General features: G+C 33.6%; 1 protein-coding gene across 1 annotated transcript in view; it reads right to left on the bottom strand.

The window, feature by feature from the left end:
- Window positions 1–1721: 1721 nt before the first annotated feature.
- Vegfc (vascular endothelial growth factor C) overlaps window positions 1722–23486 on the bottom strand; it is a 116054-nt gene continuing 94289 nt past the window's right edge. The window contains exons 4-7 of the mRNA XM_047550059.1: window positions 21851–22002; window positions 5785–5891; window positions 5151–5484; window positions 1722–2315 (exon numbers count right to left, since the gene is read on the bottom strand). Coding sequence (XP_047406015.1) covers window positions 2204–2315; window positions 5151–5484; window positions 5785–5891; window positions 21851–22002 — 705 coding nt within the window. The 3' untranslated portion in view covers window positions 1722–2203. The remainder of the gene's footprint in view (window positions 2316–5150; window positions 5485–5784; window positions 5892–21850; window positions 22003–23486) is intronic.

Genomic DNA, 23486 nt, shown 5'->3' on the forward strand with positions numbered 1-23486 from the left:
GGATACACAAAAATCTCATTCATTATAATGTGTTGAAGTGGGATTTTTATGGTTCACCTAAAATCGTTTGCAAGTATCTGGCAATGTATTATTCTTGTTCATGCTACTCTTTCTTTTGAATAAAAAAATTATTACTTCTCTAGGGACAAATTTAAATGTAATTTTTCTGGCATGCTTCTGGATTTAATTTTTGGCCCACTGATTTTTAAAAAAATTTTTTTTTGGTTTGCTTATATGTTCTCAAACACAGAGTTTGGATTATTTTTTGTTCCAACACATAACAGTTATTGTGTCAGATTCTAATGTTCATTGCATGGTCACAGGAGATTTACCGAAACTTAAATTTTTTTTTTTTTTTTTTTTGTAAATCAGATAAATTATATTTCAAATGCATTGTATCTAAAAATGATTGACTGGACTGACAGTAAAGATTACAATGATTGCTTTCTTTCTTTCTCTTTTTTTAATCAAACAAGTGAAAAACAATTGCACTGAGGAGTAGCTGAATTTCAAGGGTGATCATTTTGTATTTCATCCTATCCGAGAGAAGGTTATTTATTTTGATCCCAATTTTCCTTCTGTAATTCTCCCTGAATTTTTTTTTTTTTTGAAGAACTCTGTTGTCAAGGTTACGCTTTTTCCTTCCCCCCCCCTTTCCTTTTTTTCTCAAGTTTGAAAACTATCCAGACCTTATCAAGTATATAATACTTAGGTTTTCTGCTTAGAAGAGTCAGAGTAATCTTTACTAAAAACTTGGAATAGTTCATAAATGTATAATGAGAGGATTTTGGAAGACTGATTTTTTATTTTTCTAACACTTGAAAAATTCTGACTTCATAAACTGAATGTTGTATGTAATGCATTATTGGAATTCTGCAAATGCCACTTGTAAAACCAGTCTTAAAAAGTCAGTATTGAAAATGCTCATGATTATTTTTAGGCATTGACCTCCTATTTACACATCTTGGAAAAAAACACTTTTTTTTTAAACACACATATACTAATATTTTGTATTAATTAACAATGTTTTGGTAGATTAATTTTTTTTAAAATTAAGTTCTTTATATAACTTAGTTTAGTTTATATGACTTAGTTTAGTTTATATGACTTAGTTTCTCCTTTTAGGACTAATTTTTTATATATACAGCAGCTACGTCATACTAGTAGTTAATTCTCTGTCAACAAACAGACTACCTATTTGGGTGTATTTATGCAGGTGAAATATTTGTTCCTAGTAAAAAAGTACTTCAGTGTGATTGATGCCCTTTTGGAAATGGAAACATGCAGCCTGTGTGGCTGAAATGTTTCCTTTTTTAACTTATATGAGTATTTAAAGATTATTTCTAGTTTCTTTTAAATATGTTGAGTAGGATTACTTTAGCTTACAAAACAATTTTTAGCTGGTCAAAAGAAATTAAATATCAAGAAGAAAAGATTCCTTTTGATTTTATGGTAATTTTAATATGTATGAAAGATTTTATACCAAATTAAGAGTCTGAATGCTGTCACTGAACTAAATAACTTTCAATCTCATGAACATGCTAAGTAGACTTAGGAGATGTTGAGTTGATTCATTTAGTCATATGAATTCAAGTTTCATGTGCTAAAAGGTTTATAATTATTAAATATATTTAGATGAATTTAAACAGAATGTAATAGCATATTAGTGTTCTCTCTGAAATTTTTATACTTTTTCATAGCAATCAAAATTTGACATCTGGTTACAGAAGGAGAAGCACAGCAGAAGACCAGTGTTCTCATATTCGTTTGTGCTTACAATGCATGAGGGTAATGAACTGAACTTACCAACTTATAATACAATTTTCATTTTATTTTAAACATATTTTTGCATGTTATAAAAATATTGATCACAGTGAGCTTTACCAATTGTTATTGCTATAAAAATGAATGCAGAAACAATATTTTTAGTGGAAATAAATTATATAGTCATTATTTTTTTCTTTTTTTAAAATCACAAGAGAAGAACCTCAGCTGTTTGGTCATTGGCAGAAAACCAGTCTTTGAAAGAGGCATTTTACAGGTGAGCTCCAGTCTATTTCCGTGAAGTTATCCACATGATTCAGGAACACAGACTTCTGTCTTTGTTATCCTGGCCCCATAGGGTCTCTCTGTTCATAGACAGTTCTAATGGGGTAACAGTTTGTCATGATAGAAAAATGATGAACTGGAAAACAGGACTGTCTTAGTTCATATGTGGTCTTTTCCAATATGAAGGGACACAGCGACAGACTTCTTCACTAAATGAGAGTCCCTGCTCACAGTGCTTCAGTCGATTGCATGGCCGTCTGTAACAACTAGGAAAACAAAGAGGAAAACATTCATCAGAGACCTAGGCAATGAGTTCATTATGCTAGTAATGCATTTTTATATTTTTCCAAATTTAAACAAGAAAAAAAAGCTGACAATTTTTTTCATGAAATCATTCATAGGTTTACAAATGTTTAAGTTTGTACTTAGAATTACAAAATTTTAGAGGAATGGAAAAGCCTTTAAAAACATGTCTTGCCTGCTGATGTAACAAATGGAAGGATGGGATATTGTAAGCATTAGTTCTTTTGAAGTGCTTTCTGCTTTGTGGATGAAAGTAACATGAAACAGAAATTTTGAAAGTGAATATTTAAGGTCTGCTGATTTACTGTGATCATGTAAGCATGGCAGAATTCACTAAAGCCCGGGACGTGTATGGAACCCAGACTTCCAAGCAATTAAACCCAGCTATCTTGGCAGAACTGTGGTCCTCAGTGAGCCGCCCACCCTCACTCTGTGTTTCTACTTGGCAGCTGGCTGCATGATGGTGGTTAACTCTCCTTCTCCACCTGGGGTCCATGTGAAACAGATCAGCCTGAGGCAAAGGATGAAGAGGGGTAATACTGACCACTGGGGGTCCCTCTATTTCCATCCTAGATTTCCAAATTCTAGTGGCAGTGAAAGGACAAATTACCAATTGGTCAATCTCTTGGTAGTCCTGTTGCTCAAATGAACTGCACTGTCTTTGAAGAACTTTTTGGAATACAAGTACACCTAACCTGTGGAATGGGCATACAGGAAAAAATGCAAGACCACTTGAGGTGGAAATCAAAAGTGCACTATAAGAATAACTACACACTTCTTTTGTTGTAGAAAAGAAAGTGTATCTAGTTAACATTTTAAAACACTTCTAAAATCCAAATTTATAATTATAAGAATACGGGTACTCTTTTACTAAAAAGTGAAAAAATTCTCAATGACCAGTGAATGCTGCTGATTAAGGCAGTGGACTAAAGAATATATGCTCCGCCCTCCACACTTTTGGAATAAATATGCTCCATTTGCTATCACAAAATCTGGAATTGTACACTTAGAAAGAAAAATGAGTGTAGGAATAGTTACAGTAAATAGAAAGTCTTCAGAAAGCATTTATCTTATTTAGAGAAATAGGATGATAGAAATATTTTCTACAAAATTAATATAAGAAATCTGCATAAAAATATGATTGTTGGTTTTATAGACATAAAAATTTCACATTTTTTCAAAATGTATTAGACCCACTCAAGAAGGATTCAATATAAAATATTGTTTAATAAGGTTAAAAAAGGCTTAGTATATATAGTCTTCTAGTATAGTACTGCAATTTCAAAATATCCTTCTGGTAATTACAGTAGAAATATGCAAGTAAAATTGGAATATGATTATTATTGCTTAAGATATTCTAAAGTGCCTTATAAAGTCTCTATGAGGCACTCTGCAACAGTAAGAAAAGGAAAAATATGATCAGTGAGATACACATATTCTTTGAAGCCTCTAATTGCAGTAACTAAAATGCTGGTGTAGACAGATCTTCAGAAATGTAAATTAAAATGACAGCACAAAACTCGTATCTGTTGAAAAGGCCATTATCAACCCATATTTTAGGAATGAATAGAAAAATCCAGTGAAAGTAATCAAAAACAAATGGTCTGAAAATTTAGTGAACAACCAGGAAAGTGCAACCTCATGTCAGACAAAGGGATGAGCTTAAGAGAGACTAACAGAAAGGCCAGACTACAGAGACAAAATTATCCACTAGATCTGGCAACTAAGTGGCTACCGATGGCTTACACACAACCTGAACACAGAGGGCATTAACCAGACTGAATCAATGGGATATGAAGGTGGTGAAAGCCAATGCCACATGCTTAGCTTCTGAGAAGTCCTGAGGCATGCTCAGCATGGCTGTAAGATGCTGGTAAAACAGAAGGAGCTACAGACGTTTCACAAAGGAGGGAAAAGGAAGATAGAGTTGAAGATATTAACATTATGGAAGCAAGAAGGCATGACTAACAGTAGTGCTGAAGGACTGTCAAGTCGCAGGTCTGGCTTAAACAGCATTTCACCATATTCTCTGAGATTAAAGAAGAACAGATTCAGAGATTAACACTGTAAATCCTTGACTGCAATAAGCTCATTTATTTCTTGATGAAGAAAGAAACAAAACCAAGGCTTAAAAAATGAGTCTTGAATAAACTTTAATAACATATTAATTCATTTCTCAAATTCATTAAATAGTATAAATATTTTCACTTCCAGATAAAATTCTACTGTAAATGGTACTATCATATTCTTTATTTGTAAGCTGTTTTTCTTTCTTTTTTAATTTTTAATTTTTGGGAAGTGACATATCTTTTTTAAAAAGATGTTTTTATCGGTGCATTATACTTATACACATTAGTAGGCTTCATAATCACATTCTCATACATGCGCACAACATAATTTACATCAAAACTGACTGCACCTAGAACAGTTTGTTCTAAATTACACCTTAAGACTTCATAATTTCTGGTGGGGGTAGGCATGGACTGCCCAAATACATTTTGAAAATAATACACAAGTCCTCTGACTCATGTTAAGCAACACTACCTTCGCCTCTGGGACAAGGATTTAGTGTATTCTGAGCTTGGATCTGCTTTTGGACTCCAACATAACTGTCTTGCTTTTGTGGATGCACACTCAGTCTTGTGAAAGTTTAGCATGGGTTAAAAAATATCATTTGTCTTCCAGAACTTATTGGCTTCATTCTTATAAGCAATTGCTAGTTTGGTTAGGAAAGGTGCTTCTGGTTGAGAACATATTTCTAGTAAGAGGAATTCATGCTATTTATGAAAATCTCTTACCTGCAGGTCTGATGTTGGAACTTCTTTCCTCTTAAGAGGCATTTCTGGGGAGTTTCTGTACATTCACAGGCACATTTTCCAGGATTTAGGGGTTGATTTCTCGGGCAGGTTCTTTTACATACACACTGGCATGTGTCTTCATCGAATTCTCTGTTGGCCCCACATGAGTTGGGGAAAAGTTTGTTTTTACAGACACACTGGCAGGAGTTTCTGTCTAGTTCTTTGTGGGGTCCACAGCTGGCAGGCCGAAGCCCCCCTTTGCAGACACACTGACAAGTCTCTTCATCCAGCTCCTTGTTGGGCCCACAGATGTCATGGAATCCATCTGCCGAGTCTAGACAAACACAGTCAGGACATCTTTACTGTACCTTACTCTGTTCTGGGTGTGATGTGAAACAAGTGCATTTAAAAGCATATTCCTTCTTATGGTTTTCATTAAAGGAATGTGCACAAACACGGGCATGTTCCTTTGCAAAGAAGTTAAAAATAATACTAATATGAAGTAGGAAGTGTCCTATTTCATAGCCTCTTATTTCAAAGAATGATGATCTGAATATTGTACATGAGGTTTTAATACTAAAGTGTGTCAATCAAAACACAGACCATATATAGTCCAAAATAAGATTCTACTTACCATCTCCAGCATTTGAGGAAAAAATAAAATCTTGCTCAGCCAGGCATCTACAGATGTGATCATTCCATATGTAATTTGTGGGGCAAGTCTTGTTGGTTGCCTGACACCTTTGGAAGAAACAGGTAGGGTTAAGCAATTATCTAACCAGCACATAGAAGGGATTGTATCTTTCTCAAATATGTATTGGAAATCAATCACTCAATACATGCTTATAAAAAATCTTTAAATGACATAAGAATATATAAAATAAATTTGAATATTTCCTCTTAAACTATCCCTAATGACATCTGCTGTCAAATTCTAATCCCAGAAATGATCCTTGTTAGTCACATGGTCTTAAATGCTTCCAAACCTTTATCTTTTAAGGCAGATACACTTATTTGTGTAATCACATAGTGCTTTGGCTTGTGATAAATTTATATCATTGTGAATTTTCCCATTTTTCCCACCAAACAATATGGAATAGGCATATTTATGTCATTTCGTAAAGTCTTCTCAATTATTTTTAGTGGCTACATACTATTCCTACAGGCTGTCCCATTATTGTTTCATTAATCTCTTAGGATAGCTATTTAAGTTATTTACAGTTTGGGGCAATCTCAATGGTGCAGGCATGGTAATATTCATATCCATACATGCTTACTGATTTACTTCTGAAGCACAGATCTCCATAGCTGTAAAATTTTCCTTAATGCATAACTTCCACTCTGCATCCCACCAAAAAGGTATCGAAGTCATGTTTTGTTTTGTTGTTGTGGTGGTCCTCTGCTTCCTTCTGTCCTCCTTTTGTACTACCCTTCCACCCACCGGCTTGCCTGCCTGCCTTTCTTCCTTTCCTTCTTCCATCTTACTTCATTCCCTCTTATCTTCTTTCTTTGTTTTAATAAAATTATGAACACGTGGGCTTCAATCAAGTATAACAATCACTCCTTTGATGCTCCAACTGTCCCACTGTTGACTAGTTGGGACCCCTGTAGGTAGGTGTTGTACAACATGAGCCCTTTAGTTCCCCAGCTCTGCTCTCTGGAATGAACAGACCCTATGTGCTCACCTCATCCTGCTCATTCTCTCTTCCACACCTGTAATCAACCCATTCCTTCAAGGATTCCTTACTCTTTTTTTTTGGAAAATGACATTTAGAGGCTATAATTGTGATTGGGTGTGTCCAGTGCCATCAGATTACATTACTTTTAGATCTTTTCAGGGAGGCAGAGATGGAAAATGCAGTATATTCCACGGAATGTTTCCTGAGTTAATGTTTATGCATTAGAAGGATTCTTGGCTTTTAATATTCTCACTTCAGATCGTATGCAAACTTCCCGCTACTACTTTGTCATGAACATTCATGTAGATATCAAACAGAAACATTTATTTACACTTTCACATCTTTCGTCTCAATACAATGTCATGAACAACATTATGTGGTTGAAGAATATTGAGTTGCACTGCAAGTTGACAGAACACAAGATGACACGTAGACCTCTTAAAAAGTGCACAGGGTATAAACAAGCAGACTACATACTTGGGATGTTGTTAGGAAAAGGTCCAAAGTCAGATTCAATGTGATGATATGCCTTTCAAAAATAACCGGAGATCTCTTAGAGCACAATAGGAGGGAATTTTTGATGGAACTCTAAGCAACTCTGCATGTTGTTACCTTGTCTTCCTTCTGTTTGAATGCCACCTCTGAGGGCTTATCAAAGTTTTCCTGTCCAGCAGTCTCTACAGCAGCTCTAAGACACACAGACTCTCCAATCATTCCTCTCAATTTCCATTTGTCTAAAACTGTCCCCTTGTCCTTACTGCACAGTCACCTATAGCCAACAGCACTCGCTGCTTTAATCCTCGCTGCCTACACCCTTCCTGACCTTCCTCAAGAGTCATGTCTCCTTTGGTTTGGTAAAGTCTAGAAGAGGCTGTTTCCTTGAATTAATTTTATTGCTGTGTGTTCTCTGCCACACTACATCATAAATAGTTTTTCATAGGGCATCCGAACAACCTATGTAACTACCTACAAAGCAACTGTGTTTTAATAACAGTAATAACTGCTGGGTGACTAGGAAATTACCTTTAAATATTTTAGATCCTATTGTGATAGTTTGTTACTTTTTCATAGATATCATTGCTTTTGTTACTTAATAGAGAATCAGCTCTGTTTGGGGTTTACCTACAATTTATTATAATTTTCCCATTTAAAATGATAATAGATGTACTTGTAATGCATGTTTTTGGGAATAGAAGATTGATGTTAAGCAAGAGAGTCTTGTTCATATTTTGCAGGGGAGGGAGAAAGAGCTCAGTTTGTTATTTCCAAATAATTTAAGATTATCAGGATTTTAACTGTCCTCCTTTGACTTCATACTGATAAGTTCCATTAAAATTCTGATTTCTGACAATCTTCACATAAACTGTGTTTTTCATCTCGTGCATGTACTATTTGCTTTTTTGTTTCTAATTTCAATTTTGAAACTATAGATATTTCTATGATTATCAGAATTAAGACTGTGAGAGAATATATACTGAGAGAAGTTCATTTTGATCCATATCCCAAGCACGTGTTCCTTTGTTTTCAGTATTTCTTTTTGTAAAAGAAAATATAGTATGGACATAAGTATATTTTTGTCCTTTCATTACACAAAAGATGATATTCTGTATCAGTTGTTTTAACTTCATTTTTTCACTTAGCATTTCCTGGAGAATATTATACCTTTTTAAAAACTTCAGGTAATCCCAAAGGTGAGTGTCTACTCATTATAAAGTTCGGCCTTTATTTTCTGGGTTAATTATAAACATATATTGTTTCAGATAAATTTCTAAGTACTTATCACTTTTCCAACACAATGTCAACAGTTTAAAATGTATATCCTTTGTCATCTTCCCATCAAATATGAAGCAACTTATAATTAGTTACATAATAGTAATTCAATGAATTCTGGTGGCAAAAAAGTCTTATCATTCCTCTATAAATGGTGGTAAAACAATTCTGGCCACGTTGCCTCTGTGTTGACCTCTACATGGTTTAAATGACACACTGCCACATTGGTTTTAGGTGACACAGTACTGTGGTGGTGGCAGTAGCAAGACATTATTCATTTTGCCAATGCTTAATTTTATTACCATTGCCTGTGGCAGTGTTTTTCCAGTTGTTGGTTGTAACCCGTTAGTGGATCATGAAATCAATTACATGAGTTGGGAAATACATTTCTAATGTAACTGAATAGCATATAATAAAACAAAAGCCACTAGACTTTATGTGGTAAAGACTTTCTCTGCAATTTTTTTTCAATTATACACAAACACACACAAATATGCATTGTAAACCCACATACACACACTCTTCCTGTCTTCCACATGTTGTAGGTGTGTATTTGGCTGAAATATCAAAATCCATTTATTTTTCAGTTGTAATCTGAAAAACTGAGAAAACAGAGATCTTTATTTATGTGACTAAAGAAAGTGATGAGAATCATCTCAGTTGCTAGCCTATGTGATACCAGTGAATAATGAGATTCTCTACTTGAATATTTGTTAATGTCTGAGTTTAAATATGCATACACAATTTTCTTTCCTGAATATTGAAAACAAAACAATTTCTTGTCTCATATACAGGAACAAATACCAAATTTCAACATCTTCCCCAACATAAATTCAAAAGCAGGAACTTTGTGTGCAGAAACAAATGTAGGAATCTATTTCTGGAAATGTTATACTAAACAGTAAGAGGTCTAGTTTTATGGTATTAGATAATGATTTCACAAATGGGGTTATACTAGCTCTTTTGCTTTTGCATGTTCATGTTGAATAGAAATACAGACCTCAGAGTAATACTTTCAATTATAACTCAAATGTTTTTTGGCAACACAAACTTTACATTACCACCTAATTATGGTTTGCTCAAAGGCAAATAAATATTTTAGTCACTAATAGTCTTAAAACTTAATTTGAATATCTAGAAAAGTATGACTCTGGAGGCTTTGCCAAAAATAGGAAACTATTGCTCATCAATATTAACACATTTTAATGTTGAAACTGGAAATCCTGCTGGATTCTACTGAATTAAAGAAACATGTATTTGTGTAGAATACATTTTCATAATTTCCACATGAAGTTCTCTGTTTCAAGAGTAGCAAGTTCTTAGCATTTAAGCTTCTCATGTTAAAAAAAAAGGAGACAAAATTTCTAAAATATTACTATTTTAGAATGAAAGGAAATGTTGTCATGGTGGGTAAAAGGTTTAGCACAATGTGCTTATCGCTTGTGTGCTTTAATCTCGAAAGAATTTTCATGCTATTGAAATTTCTATTCAGGAGAAATTATTAATGTGTTTATACACATCAAAATTTTAATAAATAACTTGCTTTGTATACCACATTTATAAAGCATACTGACTCAGTGACAAGTTTTTGTTTGCAAAGCAAAGGGTTGCACAACTATTTGCAAGGTAGATCTATGCAGAAAATCATGTTAACAAAAAAACTTTCTTATTTCCTCCCCTGAAACATAACTGTGATACTGTGATTTTTATGATGGATAAAGTTACTATTAGAAGACTTATCTCAGTAATTATCTTAAAACTTCATTCAACTTTGTTTTTGTAGCTACTGATTTTGCTCATTAAAATCAGAGGACAATAACTTAAGGGTTTTCGTAGTTACCAACATGAAGAATAATGCATTCAATGATAAAGTCAATCTTATTTTGCCATTTATCTCTTTTGAATTTTTAAGAAGATAAATGTGCTCCAAATATGTTGTTAGATTATTTTCTAAATGTTGGATAATAATGACTAGCACTTATCCTTTGAACCTTGTAGTAGGCTATTTTATGCATGCTATTTTTATGACTCTTTCATAGTCTCTACTTTTGGCACTGGGTTTTTTAGATACTTGGAGATTCTCTGGCTCCCCAAATCCACATTGAAGGAACAAACACACACACTACCACATTTTGATTGGCACTGGTAAAAACTGAGCTGAAATGTTACTCTTTTCCAGAGAATTATTATTTTTGCAATACATTTCCTTTCAAAATTAATATGATTTTTCCAACTTCGCTGAAGTATAATTGATGACCTATATATACTGAAGTGATGGTTTGATATGCATTTACAGTGTGAAATCATGACCACAAACAAGCTCATTAATATTCCTACCACCTCACATCTTTGCCTTTATATTTTAGGGATGAGAATGATGAGATCTACTCCTTTAGCAAATTTTTCTGTCAGTACATTATTATTACCTGGAACTATCATATGGGGTGACAATTGGCCTCTGAAGCTTATTTATCTTATAACTAATTGCAGGGTTGCACCTTCTGATCAAATCTTCCCATTTCCCCCATTCCCTGAACCCTGGTAACCATTCTTTATTCTCTGTTCTCTGAAAAATGAGCTTTACTCTTTTAAATTCATATATAAACGATATCATGCAATATTGGTCTTTCTGTGTTGGCTTATTTCACACAGCATTATATTATTTAACAGCATTAATAGGATGTGGCAGAATCCTTTTAATAATTCTAATTTTAAAAATTAACTGCAAGTTGATTTATGTTAAACTACTTATCGATCTATGTTACTAAAACTCTCTTTAACATACTTCATAGATCATCAAAGTGAATGGTAACATTAATTTAATATGAATTTAACCTGTAACACTTAACAACTTCAAAAAGAAAACAATTTCTCTGGATAGGAACTGTGTTATTGATCAAGTGCTTTCAATGGCAGTTCTTTTAATAATGTATTTTCATAACAACAGATTAAAATTTTACTGTGTATCACCCATAATCCACAGTTTTGATCCTCAAGTAGTTACACTACCCTAAATCTTATGAAATGTGGGGCATGAGCCATTAACACTAGTGAAACCCATGTTTGAAAGCAGCTACTACTCTGAACTCTGACACTCTCCTTCAGAGCATCATCACATCAATTTAATAGGATATATAAAAAGATGCTCTGTACTCCCTCAGGAAAACAAATACAGGGAACAACAGCTTTGTTCAAAATGTCTTTGCATTATTTTGTACATTTTGAGTTTGTTTCTATTTTTGCAACATTAGTTATCAGTGAATAGAAAACAGTTAAGTAAGAGTCGCCTTCAGTTTAAGGGTTTTAGGTTGGGTAGCTCAGTGGTAGAGCATGTGCTCAGCATGTTTGAGGTCCTGGGTTCAATCCCCAACACCAAACCAAACCAAACCAAATGAAACCAAACCAAAGAACAACAACAAACACTTTTTGGTACTATGCACAGAAATCAGAAAAACATTAATTTTGAAATTCTATATAAATAGTTTAAAACAAAAAGATATTAGTTTAAAATAAAAAGGTACATGTTTAACAGAAATTTACCAAAATCAAATACATATACTTATCTTCCCTTGCATTGAATTTTATTAATTTCACATGAGTTTGTGCTTAGATGTTTGTTTATGCTACCGTTAGCCGTGTTTCCTTTGTCTACTGACAGGAAAAATGGTGGACAGAGGTGGGTTTGTTAGGATTAAAAGGAAGGGATGGTAGGTAAGACTAATTATGAAAATTCTGTTTTTTAGCAATTTCACTAGACCTAATACTAACAAGTATGATGAAACAGTTACAGTAGTTTTAAAAAGTAGATTGACAGCCAATATTTTTCTTTTTGTATGATTCTAAATGACTTTTAAAGCAGTAACCTGCCACTGAGAAGATCACCCACTGTTTGAGACTTCAATACAAAACATGAATCACTATGGGGTCACCGATTTGTTAAGTACAGGACTGCTTGATTTTTGAACTGGATGGCCACCAAATCTGGGGCAGGGGAGAATAGGAGAGCAGGACAAATATCAAACCCTATATTTTTCTGTTTTTTTTTTTTTTTTTTAATTTACTTAGATATACAAGGTTTACAGAAGTGTTATAGGTTGAAACAGATAAATCTAGTAATTACTGTATTATCAGCTTGTTAGATTTTATTTCTGCATTTTAATTCAAACTAACAGTTTTAGAACAGCACAGTTTTCTTTGTGAGAACCACACTTCATTAACAGAAAAACAAAACTGAAACAACAACAAAAAACATTAGAGGGCATCACGAAGCGTTGACCTGACATTGAAATAACTGGCTGATGTCAGGAATACGGGCAGAGGAGTATGAAGAGGTGAATGCAGGATTTTTACAGTAGTAAAATGATTCTGTATGATATTCCAAGGGCAGATACATGTCATTATACATTTGTCAAAAATTTATAGAATAGAATGCACAACAACAAAAAAAGGAACTTCAGTGTAAACTATGGATTTTAGTTAACAATATCATATCTGTACTGACTTATCAATAGTAAAAATGTATTAAACTAAGGCAAGATGTCAGTAATAGGGGAAACTAGGAGCAGGGAGTCTATGATGTGCACAGGAATTCTCTGTATTTTCCACTTAATTTTTCTATCAGCCTAAAAATGCTCAAAAAATAACATCTACTAAAATATTTAGAAAATGACTGATAGAATTGGTCTAATAATATATTAAAAATAACTGTTAATGTGTTTTGGTTGGACATAATCCTTTATAAGGATCTTTGATCTAAAAGAGTCTACCTCTGGGAAACATTACAGACACAGTGTCAATGTACTGATGGGATCTCCTCAGCCATAGACATTTTGCTGTTTTTCCTCCAGTCTATCAGCAAGCCATAGTAATGTTGAGCTCTTAATGATCATCTTTAGAAGGTAGAAACCAGACAATTCAAAGGTAGGCACACTATATTGCAATTATAGAACAATGTAATGCTTCAGGGTCTGAAATCTCTTGCATGAGTTCCACTGGTAAATCTCTATCAGTAGGTTGATAAGTGTTAAACAATATTTATTGAAAAAAAAAAGGACTGGGGAAAAGAAGAGGAAGAGGCACACAAATGAAGATTTCAAAAATAACTGCACATGAACTTAAGGATTTTAAATTTGCAATGAGGGTATGAGAATGAAAAGGATATTACAAAGTGCTGGAAGTGAAATAGTTTCTGACCAATAGGAATAGGACCATGTCCTTATTAATTTATGACAGCTCTGCTCTCTCTACATTTGTGTTCTGATATTGCTCAGTAAATTAATTTTATCAAGCTATTTTGTTCGTTTCTATTTTAAGACAACACTGTATATCAAGTTCAAATTAAAAAAATGGAAAAATGAAATGGGAAAACAAAAAATCATGGATATTCAAGCTTCTAAGCATTTGGACTGAAAGTGCATTACAGACTGACAGACACTGAGCACTCAGCTCCAAACCTAAGGTTGGCTGGGCTATGAATCCACTCTCCTCCTGGGAAAAGAGACACATCCTTATAAAAACGATGGTTTCCTTAAACCCCAATCTGCATAACTTCTTGCAAGCAGATAGATTTTTCCTAGAATTTTAGTAAATAGTGTGCACATTTTTATAAGAAAATGAAAATCAATAAACAAATGAAAACACCTATTAGCCTTCAGGTCAGATCTACCCATTTTCCTCATCTTTCTCCACCCCTTCTTTTTCTCTTTCTCACCAATACGACTCTTCCCTAGATACTGATCTACCTCTTTATCAAGTTGAAGTAACACATGTTTTCTGTTTTAATTTACATTAAAAACAATCCAAGACACTGGAGCTGTGCTGGACCTTGTCTTGTCTCTCCTCTACCCACAAAACTTCCTAGGCTACCAAATTCCTCTGTAATAAAAGTGAAATTCCCCAAGCTGGTACTCAAAACTTCAGAAGCATAGTCTCAGACTTTTAAAATTTAGCACCCTTTTGATTTTATAAAGTAAAACCCAATTAGATTTTGCTGTCAACTGTCCTCAGAATGTGTTATTTTCTTGTATTTAGTGATACTGCCCATGCTAACCAATTAACCCATCAATAAATTTACCACCATTAGCTTCAAGGCACTTGTCTCCTACTCCTTTGTGATATGTCTATCTGTTGCTCTCTCTCCTGTGACTGCACTCTTAGTCTGTAGCATACAGATTTCCCTAGAGTATGTTCTCATAGCAAAAAGCAAGAAAACTTATTTATTTATTTATTTGATGGAAATTTAATAGTCACTGAATGAACAAACTAGTTCTACAAATAGCAATATGATTACATCTCCAAGACATAATGTCAACAGAAGGAAAGCAATGGAGAAAGTTTAGCATATAATCTTGAATATGCAAATCCCTATCATATAATCTCTTGTGGTAAGATAATACATCCCTTTGTCATAAAAACAGAAAAGCAGGAAAGAGTGTAATATAATTTCATGTCATGGTTATCTCTGGGAATGAAGGCTAAAGAATGATGACTTGGGCTTTGGCCTATATGTTAAATAAATATGATAAAATATTTGCTAAATTTCAAATTGGGATGTAACTACTCTTCCTTGTTATTTTGAATATCACCCATATGGCTTTATCCTCAGTTTATGCCCTCTTATTATCCCCCACATGCAGTTCTCTTATGTTTGAAATCTCTTTTCATCCCCAATCTGATTGCCTAGGCCCATGTCTTTTTTACTTCTCTCTTGGATTATTGCAACAGCTTAGTTTAGTTCCCTGTAATTCACATATTACACTGCTACCAGATTGTTCTTTCTCAAATAGGAAAGTGCAAATACCACACTCCGACATGTATTTTTTAGCAGTTTTCACATGACTTAAAGAAAAGGCACACCCTTGGTGCAGTGTATGTAATCCTGATGACTTCTTCACACTCAGATGTGGTCTCAAACAGCATGCTTCCTTTACCTCACTCATTTCATTTATGTTTACATGACTGAGTTGTGTGTGGGATTTCCTTTTGAGTGACCATTCTATCTTTCTGTTTTCCATCTCTACAGTCTAGCACACTATTAGTTCCCAGGAGGTTCAAAAGCACTGTTTGTTGAATGACTGAATGAAACACAACATAGTGTTTTATATACTGCTCATGCCAGAAGTATCTATGTTTTTTTCTACTCTGGTACATGAGTTCCTTTAGTAATGAATTACATTACTCATCTTTCAAGACTCCAGACTAGTGCAGTATTATGTGGATGGAAGGCTCAACTTAAATATCTGATGAACAAATAAACATTACTTCTATCAAGTAGAAAAATCCAGGGTATGACTGCTTAATCACAAATGGCTCCCTTGTAAAAAGAGTCTGTACAGAAGAGGGCATGGAAATACATATAGAGTCCTATTCAAAGAAAAACATGAGGAAAGAATTGGAAAGATAATTATCTGTTAGAATCTCCATGTGATTACTGACTATCTAACTGCTCTATTAGAGATAATCTCCACTACCCTGAAATTCATAACACATTTTGGTGCTACTGATATGGAGATTTGAAAGTTTTACTGTTAATAACAAAAATGCTTTAAGATATTGGGGGGTAAATATGGGCTTCAGAGGTAGAATGACTGGAATTTTTAAAATTTTTTGGAAATGTTTTAACTGGTTAGCATTATGCATTTTAAGTAACACATCTGAGATTTAAATTTCTCATTTGCAAAAAGTTAATAACTATAGCAGGTATCATTATTGGATGCTAACTGTATGTCACACTTGGTACCAACAGCATGGATTTTTGATTGTGAGGATTAAGTCAGACTACAATGTATAATGTTACATACTGGCAAGACTCATATGAACATGAGACAATATGTGGAAGAAACTTGGTGCTTCGCAATATTTAGCAAAATACAACAGTTATAATGTTTATCATCCCCTTTGACAGGGAGTGCTCTGAAGTTAAGAGGCAGCCCAATACATCTTTGTCTTTCCACAGTAGCTAGTATCTTTGTCTATTTCAGTGACTCTACAAATATCTATGAAAACTAATTTATGAATGATTCTTTACAGAATTTTACTTCATAAATAATGCAAAACAAATGGTATGCTACTTATTTAATTTCAAAATAATGCAAATAATATTCCATACATTTTAAAAGGCACATTTTGTCTTCCTCTGGACGATGACTGGTAAGAGCAAGGATGCTGCAGAGCTAGGACTCTGTCTATTCAGCATGAATTTCAAACACTATAGAAGGGAGTTCTGGGAAACCCTATACACACCAAAGGAATATCACAAGAGTCTTAAAGATTTGACATGGGTCTTAAATCTTTTTGATATAAAGATTTTATAAAATCTATAATTTAAACCTAAATTAATTTCAAAATCATAGTTAATAAAATGGGACTTTTGCTGGGTGCAGTGGTGTATGCCTGTGATCCCAGCAATGAGAGAGACTGAGGCAGGAGGACTACAAGTTCAAAGCCAGCCTCAGCAACTTAGCATCACCCTAACCAACTTAATGAGATCCTGTCTCAAAACAAAACATAAAAAGGGCTGTGGATGTGGCTTAGTGGTTAAGTGACCCTGAGTTCAATCCTGGTACCAATAAAAAAAGGGGAGGGTGGTTTCTCTTGACTTTTTAAAAATCAAATTTATTTTTGATAAATAATTTGCACATATTAAAATGCTCCAATTTTATCTCAAATTCATGTAGTCATATAACCATGGTCACAATCAAAATATAGAACACTTCTATCACCCCCAATGTTCCTTTGCCCCTTCCAGTTAATACCCACTATCCACATCCTTATGCACTTACTGAACTGCTTTCTGTCAAACTAGATTATATTTGTCTTTTCTAGGGTTTCATGTAATTCAAATCATACAGCATGTACTCTTTTTAGCCTTCCTTATTCCACTAAGCTTTATATTTTTAAGGTACATTCATATCAACAGTTCATTCTTTTTTATTGCTTAGCAATGTTCTAGTGTATGGATATACTGTAATTGGTTCATCCATTCATTTTTCACGGACATTTGTGTTACTCTGTGTTACTGGCAAATAAACATCTGTGTACAATTTATTGTGTGGAAGTATGATTTTCTGGTAATACTTAGGAGGAGAATTTATGGATCATATTGCATTATGCATATACACATTAATCCCGTAAGTTTTTACCAAACTGTTTTGCACAATGGTTGAACCACATTATGCTCCCATCAGTGATTACATGGGACTGCCAGTTGTATTACAGTCTCTCCATTGACTTTTTTTTGTCATCAGTCTTTTTCATCTTAGCTGCTATGATGGCTTTTCCTCTTAATCCCTAACCAAGGTTAGGATTTTATAGCATAACTATTATATACTCATTGTGAATACATTATTATGGTACTTTTTGAAAATTAAATTGTGGGCTACATTTCAAAACTGGATGAGGGTAACAGTTCTAAAAAAGTGAAACAACAGAAAAATATTTGGATGAATCACTGGTAATAAAGCATGCACACAAAATGAGAGTGATATCATCCCTGGGATAAAAATCAGGCATGGAGGGTAATGGAAATCTATTCCTCGGTATTTAATTTACACTGGATTTTGTTGGCTATTATATAAGTAATATTGGCACTGCAAGATAGATACCCAAGTGTATGGGGAGAAAGCTACAAAGGATGGTGAATAGATGTTTGTGATTGGAGAACTTTCTCTTGACCAACTACACAATCCCAAAGTCATATAGTGAGAAGTACCTATGTGTGCCACTGACTGCCTTTGGCTGACTTGTGGGTAGTGCTTGTGCTTGGTCCTTGGTGCCTTCAAGTGTGCCTTGAATTTGGAAGTCAAAACAGCTCACATTTTATTATTAATTCTACAAATTATTCAAACTATCATTACATCAAATGCTGAGAAGACAAAGGTTGACAATATCTAAGTTAATTTCAACCAGTGAAGTTAGTTGTTTTCTTAGATCAAGCAAAATTAAAAGTTAAGTTTACTAGAATGATTTTTAAAAGATAGTTTTAAAATTATTTTACTTTTGCTAGAAAATTAAGGATTTTAAATAATTTAAAAATTATGTGTTATAACATTCATATCAGTTGCTATTTTGCACATGTAATGTGATATGATCTTAATGTTTCTTAGTAAACTAGTTATGAAGTTATGCAAACTGTTAATAGATTTGAAAATTTTAGTTTAACTTTTACCCGAAGACTTTTTCTTTGTCATTTTAACTTTATGCTGAATCAAAGGTAAGTTTTTATACTTCCTTCTTATGTATAAAACACAGATATCATATAGTACATAAAGAGATACATAGTATTTCTGTGGTATGAAAATTTAATGGTCAGAGCCATTAGGGAGAGATACAAAAGAATTTAAAAAATTCAAAAAAGAGTCCTTAGGGGCCAATAATGAAAAAGGTTGAACAATATCACAATAAGGAAAATACGGATTTTTTTTTTGTTTATATGACTACATGTACAAACACAAAATTATCTATTTTAAAACTTTATATGTTAATACATATATACATGTTTGTATATGTGTATATGCACACATATATATACATATTTATCACACACATGATTGTAATATAACATGTATTTCTTACTGTAGATGGTGCTAAACACACACACACTCACTCACACACACACATTCATGAAAACACAGGAACCAGGAGATAAATCAGACCTGGATCATAATTATTACCATAAATCTGCTCTTTATGACTGCCATTTGGATGCCAGACACTATGCTAAGCACTGCCTAAGGATTCAGGATTTCACTCAATCCTCCCTACATTTTTATACCAGCAATCTGAAGTTCAGAGACATGAAAAACCTACCGGTCATCAAAACCTAATTAGTGGCAGACCTGATTTCTGATTCATATCTGGCTTACTCTAGAGTCTTTTTGCTATAACTTTCTGTCTCTTCTTGACCTCAACAGTGCCTAGCATAATAGTTATATGAACAAATGATGATGAAAGCATGAGTAACACATGCTCAATGCTTGAAATGGATACAGATAAATAAGTGTTTTCAGTTAACAAGCATTTATTAGTCAGTGTAGGACACTCTTAATCTCACTCTTTGGAGCAAGTTGCCTGTTTCATCTGTCAACTAAGATGACACAACTGACTTCACAGATGATTTTTGTGAGATCATATATGTAAAGGACTGAGAACACTACCATGACTTAGTTATTCTTGAGTGTTATTAGCTGGTTATTAGCAGGATACAAACCTACCTGAAAGGTTTTCACAATCCAGTTTTCCATGCAGCATTCATAGACCCTGATAAAGTCATGCAAGGATAAAGTAAATCCAGTAATTGCTATGGGTATTCAAGAAGCAAAGGTGGCTGTGGTATTTTGACGAGACAAATGCAGGAGAAAGACCTTTACCTGAACTCTGGGAAACAGATCAGGCTTTGGAAAGGCAGAAAAGAAAGGGACTTATTTCAAGCCAGGGCCAGAATAGAAACAAGATACAGAGCAGGAAATGAGCTTGGCGCTCAGGGAATCAGACTTTGTGAAACAGAGACTTGGTGAATAATGGAAGACGAAATCAGGAGGAAGGGTTGTTAGCAGAAAAGGATGGTGAGGAATTTGTGTTCAGTTGTTTGAGTAGTGGACAGTCACTGTTTCTGGTCAGATGAATGAAATGATGCCTTTAAAAGCTCACTTATGGTATTATACAGGAATGGGAGAAAGTCGATACTAAAAGCTGGTAACAATACTGCTGCATTAAATTAGGAATATACACAGAAGAAAGTGGATGAAGGATGAAAGTGATAAAAGTGATATATGTTTCCTCAAAAATACCCAATCATGTTTGGGAAAGATAAAAGAAGTAAGTAATGACAAGAGTGTATTTCAAGGCCTCAAGGAATATGAGAGAACACTACTATGAATAACACAGAAATAAAAGGGATTGAAAAAATCTTTAATTTTGTACTTATAGCTCATATAACTATATAGCAATACAAGGTAAGTTTAGATAAAATTGTAGAAGTCAAGAATATGATCAGACCTTCAAATGCAACTTAGGTAATCATCTCTTGAGCACAGAGATGAAAGCCAAGCTCTTAGAATGAGTAAGCTGCCAATGGAAATATGGCCAAGACAGTTAAACAGAAGTCTTAGGACTGCGTGGATGAAATCACACATATGACATCTGCTTTAGTTCAGGTGGTAGTTGTCCCTGCTTGTATCAACATGAAATTTTTCATAAATATCTGTAAGATCTTTACTTCTTCATGTCAAGGAGGATAAATATCTGTCAATTAAATGAGGCTATCCTTGAGTTTTCCCTGAAGTGTCCTTGGACAGAGCCTCTTATCTGGCATACTAAGGAAAATAGTAAAAAGAGATTCAGTGGGGAAGACCCTTATCAATATATTATGATTACTGTTGAGTCTCCTGAGGTATAAGGTTTTGTGAGATTATTTGTAATACATGTTTGTCCATCAGTTTATTTATACTTTTGCTACCAGTGTCAGAAATATGTAAGTATTATTCATATGCATGTTCCACATGCACCAGAAATCCTGAAGAACAAAGAGCCACATCCCTATTTTGGGGTGGAGCGTTCCTAGGTTTCAAATAGCAGTGCACATTGATTTATATAAACTATTCACAGGGTCAGGAATGATGCTCTATCCAGCTCCTTCTGTATGTAGAAATACTGCTATTTGCCAAATTTAAAAATAAGATGGAAGATAACTTGAATAATAAATGATAGTCTGAATGTTAATTTGAACAATATGATGAAAAAATTCTTTCAGTTAATTCAGTACTAGTTCAGTCAATCTTTACTGGAATAAGAAATTGGGATTATATATTTCAATTAAATTATAACTATATATAAAAATTATAAGAATTGAATGCTAATAGATGTACAATTATTGTTTATAATTATTCTTTGCTTTGGAATTAAATCTTATCAGGGATTAAATGATTTGAACTTTAACATCATTTATGAATTAGTGCATCTGATTTCCTAAACATTAAGTCAGTTTAGCTACCTTACTCATAGTATGAACAGTTGTGGGATGCATGTTAGTCCATGGAACTATTTCTTTTATATTGTGAACGATTTTGCCTATAAAATGAGCGTCCCTGTTTCAGTTTAATTTTATTTTCAGAGTATATTAGAAAAAATTTTGTTTTGTATTTGATGCAGAGTATAGCAAATTTCACAAAACTTCTTTTAATAAACTTGTGTTCACTTAAAAATAATTTTATATTAGTAGAGGATGCAAAAAAAATAGATTTAATTCATACTCACTGTGGTAATGTTGCTGGCAGGGAACGTCTAATAATTGAATGAACTTGTCTGTAAACATCCAGTTTAGACATGCATCGGCAGGAAGTGTGATTGGCAAAACTGATTGTTACTGGTTTGGGGCCTTGAGAGAGAGGCACTGTAATTTCAAACAACTACAAAGAAGGGACAAAAAGAAGAAAAAATTATATAGATTGCTATAAAGCACTTTTATGGTAAATGTTGGTGTCCAAAAAAAGAGTGAGATTAGCTCTGTAGGATTAGGTGATGCTGCATAACATGGAGGACACCACTGTTTTTTATGATTACAATACAAACTGTTTTGCTCCTAACCAGTATCCTTTATCAGAATGATAAATAGTTTATAGGTTTATTTCATGTTACTACTAGTTATGAAGCATATTTGAATTATGATAACCAACTAATGAGTATAAAGCAGAGATGTAACAGACCAATGAATGTGTTCAAGGAAAAAGTTTGTTTTGGAATCCAAGATTACTCAATATCAAAGTTCAAAATATTCCAGGGATTTAAAAAGTGGCACAAATCATCTTTACTAAATATCTTTGTGATTTAAGAGCAAGTTATTGGCCACACTACCTAGAAATGCCTAAGTCCTATTTTATGTAAACTGAATACACAGACATAAACTACATAGATATAAAGTTAATTTTCATTCTATATTAAATTTGTGCCCTCAAAGTTGATTTATGTGGCTCAGATCTCTTATTAAATTTATTATGTTTAAAAGAAAAACAAGCACATTTGTTATTAAATAAAGCTGTGTTTCTGAAAACTTGACACAGGTCTTATGAAAAAGAACTTACAATAAGGCAAGGAATTTACTTGATTCAGATTAGAGTCTTAAAGTTTAGTCTTATTTAAAGAGAATGTCAATTGTCCTCTAAAAAAGAAAGAAAAGAAAAATAACAACAAAGACAACCAAAACCCCCAAAGTTTCAAATTGAACACCCTATTTATTAAGTAAAACTAGTAGTCTTAAATTTCTAAGATTCTGAAACTCTAAATTATTGTCAATAAAAAATGGTAAAAGGGAAATTGTATTCATTGTGTCCATTAACTGCTTGATGAGATCAATTTGTAGTAATATAAGGAAAGGTGAGCCAGGTATGTTTTGGTACCACAATGGCAATCTGAGCAGGGCTAAATGGGTGACATATTGAAGGGGACTTGAACTTGGCACCTTGCTATAATTTCATGCCATCAGTTGAGGATCACTGGAAACACTGAAGAGATGGAACTGGTTGCCAATTTTGTCCACACCAGTAGGGAGACTTTTAAAAAGAATTTGAAACAAGGAAAAAGACTGTCATTTGCTACAACATGAATGGAATGGAGATCATGCTAATTGAAATAAGGTATGCACAGGACAAGTACCACATGATCTCACATGTCTATGAAATGTAAAATAGCTCATGTTATTGATTACCAGAGACTGGGGAGGATAAGGGATAGGGAGGAATAGGGAAAGACCATCATTGGGATTAAGTAACAATTAGATAGAAGCAAGAGGTTATGGTGTGCCATTGCATAGTAAAGTGACTATAGATAGTAACTGTGTATTATAGATCTCAAAAAGCTATAAAGGGAGTTTTGAATGTTTTTGCCATAAAGAAAT

This window comes from Sciurus carolinensis, chromosome 4 (genome assembly GCF_902686445.1).
Source record: "Sciurus carolinensis chromosome 4, mSciCar1.2, whole genome shotgun sequence".
In the NCBI taxonomy this organism is placed as follows: domain Eukaryota; kingdom Metazoa; phylum Chordata; class Mammalia; order Rodentia; family Sciuridae; genus Sciurus; species Sciurus carolinensis.